A 6000-nucleotide genomic window follows, 5' to 3' on the forward strand; every position below is an offset into this window, starting at 1 on the left:
TAGCATTGATTTATCTTCCATTCACTTATTAAATTATTATGTGAGACTGGAAGCAGCACATGGTGACTTCCAGTTAAACGAAAAAGCTTTATTATTCGGAAAGGAACTAATTTAGATGACGTTCTTCTAACAGTAATTATTATACATATTTTTATTTTAATTGCGTTGATTGATGAAGCAGTTATGGCAGCATCCTTGATGAAATTGTCCTTTCTTAGCCATTTTATTCTGATACTGAACAATTAAATGGACGGCTCTTTTATACGCGTGTTTTTAATTTAAATAATTTATCTTGTGTTCGTAATTTAAATTCTAGGGCTCCAGAATAGAAATAAAAATGCGTCGTTGGTTTGATTAATTAAATTCCGGACTTTTGGCGTAACCAAAAACAATGACCATCGGATCTCTCAGCTTGACACTGTTTTGCACTTTAATTCGCTTTAATTTCCAAACCTATTAATTTTATACTCCGTGTTGACTATCCTCATTTCAGAATGCACTGATATGCATGCAGAAATGGGAACAAAATGCTAATGAGGATAATTTTCTTAACAACGAGTTTCCACAATTAAATTCGCAACTTGCACATATTGCCATTCTGACAACAATGTTGTGCGGAAAAATCAGAAAGTTGAAGTGCAATTTCGGCGATGTCCTTCTAAGCGAGATCGTTTATCACAGGAGCGTCAAACGGAAATTGAAACCGCTAGCACATCGCGCCGTTATTGACCAGCCAAAGCGGGGAAACAAAACACAATTCTGCTGTGCTTAACCGCCCGGCCTCCTTGCCGATTCTGACCAGAAACTGTCGCACAGAGCTGGGATCGAACCCGCGCCTCTCTGCGCCAATCTTGGTACTCTGAACTGTAACCATTGGGCCACCCTGCCACACCATTGGGCCACCCTGCCAACTTTTGTGTCGTCGGCATACATGGAGCACACGCTCGACACTACTGGCAGATCGCTTATAAAATCAACGAACAAAACAGGCCCAAGAACGTTTCCTTGTGGCACGCCACTGCGCACTGATGCCCAGTCTGACACGGTTCCGTTAATACTGACACTTTGTGGTCTCCCTACTAGAAAATCTCTGATTCATTGTAGTGGCCCAGTGGTTACAGTTTAGAGTATTAGGATTGGAGCAGAGACGTGCAGGTTCGAACCCAACTCTGTGCGCCAGTTTCTGGTCATAATCGGCACGAGGCCTGGTGAGGCAGAATTGGAGCAGTGAGTTGCGAGTTCGAAACCGCAACAAGCTGTGAATGTTCTGCTTATGTTAAGAATCGGCGACAGGCCTACGGCCTAATAAACGCTGAAATTATTATTATTATTATTATTATTATTATTATTATTATTATTACTATTATTATTATTATTTATTATTATTATTATTATTATTGGAGTACGTTCCCCTCACTTCCCAGAGACTTACGCAACAGCCGCTTATGCGGAACACTGTCAAATGCTTTGGCAAAATCGAGGTACAATGCATCCACTGGCAGGCATCCTTACGTCCAACAGGCGAGTCCAATTATTCAAGGTAGACAGGAGATTAGTGGCGCATGTTCTGCCGGAAATAAAGTCATGCTGACAGTCTGATAGAAGATAGTTAACAGTCAAGCGGTAGAGAATCCTATCCCTCACAACCGATTCTACCACCTTACAGTTGGGTGGGTTGATACGGGTGGGATGTACAAAATGATACAGTTACTTCAATATTATGATTATGTTATGCCAATAATATTCCTCAGAGAAATATTTCGCCTTCCGTGAAAGTAACGGAGGAAAGAGAGTTAATGAAATATCCGGGTCAGCTTTTTAGTTTTACTGCGTCTGGCAGGTACGTAAACATAACGCGGCGAGTATGAATTTTGATATCATGTCACATCAACCGATCAAATAACAAATTTATGTCGTGGTTCGCACGCCGCCGCAGTTTCCACATGGCAACCACTACACAAAAGCCTTGGGTGATGGTAAAGTCTTGGTAGGACGCGTCTCCTTGAACGATAAAAACAAAACACAAGCGATTCCGACTGATTTGTGACCGTAAACTCAAATGACTTACTTGTGTGACAGTGTACTGACACTAACTGACTTGTTTACACTTCACACGACTGCTGACTGCTGAGTCACTGCTGACCCATCAAAAATGCTAGCTAACGAAACTTATTTTAGCCAAGATCAGTTAATGAGCAGTGGAACAATGTTTTAATTTTAGAAACATTTACTATTATATGCAATATTTGGCCAACTCGTTGTTGTTGTTAATGTTGTAAATGTGGTTTTTGTATTAAATGGTGCCTGTCAACGGCCGCAGCACTGCCCAAACGGCCCCAGGCAGCCAGACCCCCAGCTAGTGTCCACGGGACCACCGACCACGGTCACTGTGTCTGTGGCCGTGGGCCAGTGAGTCTGACAGTGGCACTGACCTTACCATGCCCGCTGAAGGCGCTGTCGCTGATTCTGTTAAAAGTGACATTTAGTTTGTTCAACACAATTGCTGCCTGCTGGTAGCTGGTTACTGGTTTGAACGTTAGCCTAAAATAAATAGACCTGTCTTTTTATACTGAACAAATGTAATAAACATTCCATTCTTTATTCTTATTCCTCTCAAGTTTCATATGTACAGTATGGACAATTTCAAAAAGAATAAATTAATTTGCCTGTATTAGGCTGTATACCTATACTTGCACGGTGCAGACTGCAGTGGTGCACCCAATTTTTAGTTGGTTCCATTGAGATTTGAGAAGGCAGCTTCTTCCATATATAAATGCATATTTAGTCAGTAAATTTGAAATGTAATTCTTGCTGTAAACAAAACTAGAATAAATTTTAATGTATTAAAAAAAATATAAAGTTATTCTGTTTCTGTTAATGGCAATAGGTATCTACTAAACCATTGTGTCATTTGTGTGCTAATGTTGGTTAATCAAAATCAATCTGATTCTTTTAACACGTTAACCGCCAGCATGCAATATTGGAACTTCCCCCTAGCGCCAAGACTTCTAGGCACTAAAATGTCTCAGTTGGTCAGGAACAGCTGCAAGGGAAGGTGTGTATGTGTTATACTCTCTGTCTAGTTTCTTCTAGAACAGAGTAAACCATGAAATAGTTATGCTAATAAATAAATAAATTACGACACTTGTTTTGATAATATATCCTTCTAGCCATCAAAAATGAGTGAAAAACAAATTTGAAAATAAATTTGTAAATGATCCACCGGTGGTACATATGGCGTTCATTGACAGCTTGTTTTGTGCCACCGGTGGTACATGTGGCGGTTAACGTGTTAAATATCATTGTCATGTCACTCATAAATTTGTCCTAGACTCCTGTGTCCTGTCTCCTAGATAATTTTGACATTTATTTAGCCCTATTTATTTATGAATATTTTAGTATCCTATGCTACTGCATTAACTAAAATACTGACCAAAAAAATCCACAATATAATTTGAGATAATAACCTAATAATTTTGATCAATTTAAGGTCTGCCTTGGTGTGGTGTTGATGAGTTTGTTCGTACACGCGGCCACCCGAGGCTTGTTCTCCCTACGCCCATTGACTGCACTGCTGCCAAGCTTAGCCTTCACTGCAGGTCTCTCTTTAAAATCTCACACTATAAAAAAAACAAGCAACTGATTGTCTCAATTTAAGTTTTTTGGGTATCTTGTCTGCATGATTTAAGTGTCATGGATGCAATATCAATTTATTTTTATTTAAGGATTTTAAAAATAGGTGAATGTCTATTAAATTCCACCACTTTTCAGTGTAGACAAATTCATCTTCATTATTCAAAGCAAATTGTGTGGAGCAAATTGTGTGAAGAACTGGCTGTTCTTACTAGCCTATGTGTGCTCCAGGCACTTGCTGAAATTCCACCTTTTGGAACAGACTTAATAAATCAAAGTAATCTCATTATCTTATAAATGCCCTGTTATTTTTTGAGCTTATATTTTCCATTTTATAATCTCTTGCTATTATTCATATGATTATATAAATGCCCTGATGTTTGTTGAGCTTATATCCAGAGGTGGACAGTAGCGTGCTACATGTAGGATGTAGCTGCCACTACATTTTCAGTAGCGTAGCAGTGCTACATTTAAGGCAATGTAGCGATAGCGGTAGTGCCCACTACATATTTAAGTAGCGATAGGTACAAGGTTTTGCCGCTACAGCGCTACCGCTACATTTATAGATGAAGCCTTTAGATTTTACTTAATAGTATTAAATATTATTTTAAAAACAGCATGATACATACATAATATAAATTACAGAATAAAACTGTACAAAAGATTTTGGTGTAATGTTGTCAACCTCAGCCTGTTACTAGTGTCAACATGTTAGTTGTTACTTGTTAAGTTGTTACCAGTTAGCACTTACAGGTATTTTTTAATGTTTCAGTTTGCTTACAGTTATTTTTACACAGTTATTTTTATGTTTCACCTTCCCTACATGGATGTTTACTTTAATCTACCATCCCAAAAATAATCCACACATATATTCAAATAAAAGACTGCTTTTTTATATGTATACCGGTATGTGGATAATTTTTTAGATTGGTAGATTAAAGTACACATCCATGTAGGGAAGGTAAAACATAAAAATAACTGTAACTTTTATTTACTGTATCTAACCCGTGCTAGTTTGGTTAGGTTAATTGCAATAAAGTTGCATTGATATGTTTTGAAAATGTTTTATTTTCATTAAATGATCATGAGTAAATCCCAATAGCAGAATAATAAATATTTATGGATTTCTAATAATTTAGGTCATTGTAGCGGTGCTACCTTTTACAGTAGCGGTAGCGGTAGCACTCGCTACAATCTAGTGGGTGTAGCAGTAGTGGTTGCGCCAGCTACATTTAGAGCATGTAGCAGTAGCGCCGCTACATATCAAAGTAGCGCTGCCCAGCTCTGCTTATATCTTCCATTGTATAATCTCCTGCCATTAATCATATGATAAAGTTTGCCTGGCAGCATAATGAAGCAAACTTTCTTCCCCCAAACAAATGCCTGCCAATAAATGCCTAATAAAGCATTAGGCTAATTAATGCCTGATGAATAACAAATGACTGTACATGCAATAAGCTCTACTATACCTGGTAATTCTAGCTCCACTTGTGGTGATTTGGATCTATGGACTTTTAAATTACTGTGTATATTTTCATTTTATAATTAAAGCTTGTGGTAATAGCGCAAGAGCTATTGTTCAGTTGAAATTCTAAATTTATTTGTTTTTAATTTCTTCATTTTCTCATTACTTAGGATTTAATCTATATATTTCATATTATTTGTAGGTATCACATTTACATATTAATTTCAGTTTTCCTTGCTGATTGTACTTGTATTATATAAATTTTTAGCACTAATGATGGTCTGCAAAAGTTATTATTGAAGGTAGGGTATGGTGACTTGACCTGGCCTCTTATTGTCTTTATATTATGGTATATATGTAATTGAGATATCATATTTTGATCAGAGACCAATACAAACTTCAGATGATTGATGTCCAGGCAAACATTTCAGTGAATTCCTTGCTGAGAGATTTATTTTATTCTCAATAAAAATTCATTTATTATTAGGAAGGTAGGTGCTTTTTCCTGTGCATCCAAGCAGAGTTTGGTTAATTAGTTTGGTTAACACCTGAATTACTGAATTACTAATTAATAGTATGCCCAAAAAAATAAATACCTAAATTACTAATTGCCACTTAATAAGTTTGGTTAATGCCTGAATTACTGAAATAATAATTGGATATTATGAATAAATATTTTTATATGTATAAGTCCACTATGGTTCCTGATAATTGTTAGATTATCATATATTTTTTTGTGATAATTGTTATTTAGTATAGATATTTAAAAATTTCATGTCACTGCAGGCATGGCAAGCTCCTCAGAGACCTCGGAGTTCAGCGTCACCTACGTTACGGCCCCCAACATGGAGGTGGCCAAGACCCTGGCAAGGTGGGGGGGGGGGTGAAGGTGAGGAGAGGGG

General features: G+C 37.3%; 1 protein-coding gene across 2 annotated transcripts in view; it reads left to right on the top strand.

The window, feature by feature from the left end:
* Positions 1–1797: 1797 nt before the first annotated feature.
* The window catches only part of LOC108673251 (divalent-cation tolerance protein CutA), a gene marked incomplete at its 3' end in the record, with an annotated part of 5167 nt that continues 964 nt past the window's right edge, over positions 1798–6000 (top strand). The window contains 3 exon segments of one of the 2 annotated variants that reach the window (XM_018161051.2): positions 1798–1840; positions 3491–3599; positions 5885–5969. In XM_018161051.2, coding sequence (XP_018016540.1) covers positions 3512–3599; positions 5885–5969 — 173 coding nt within the window. 2 annotated transcript variants of the gene reach the window in all.

This window comes from Hyalella azteca, unplaced genomic scaffold (genome assembly GCF_000764305.2).
Source record: "Hyalella azteca isolate HAZT.00-mixed unplaced genomic scaffold, Hazt_2.0.2 contig1937, whole genome shotgun sequence".
NCBI classification, from domain to species: domain Eukaryota; kingdom Metazoa; phylum Arthropoda; class Malacostraca; order Amphipoda; family Hyalellidae; genus Hyalella; species Hyalella azteca.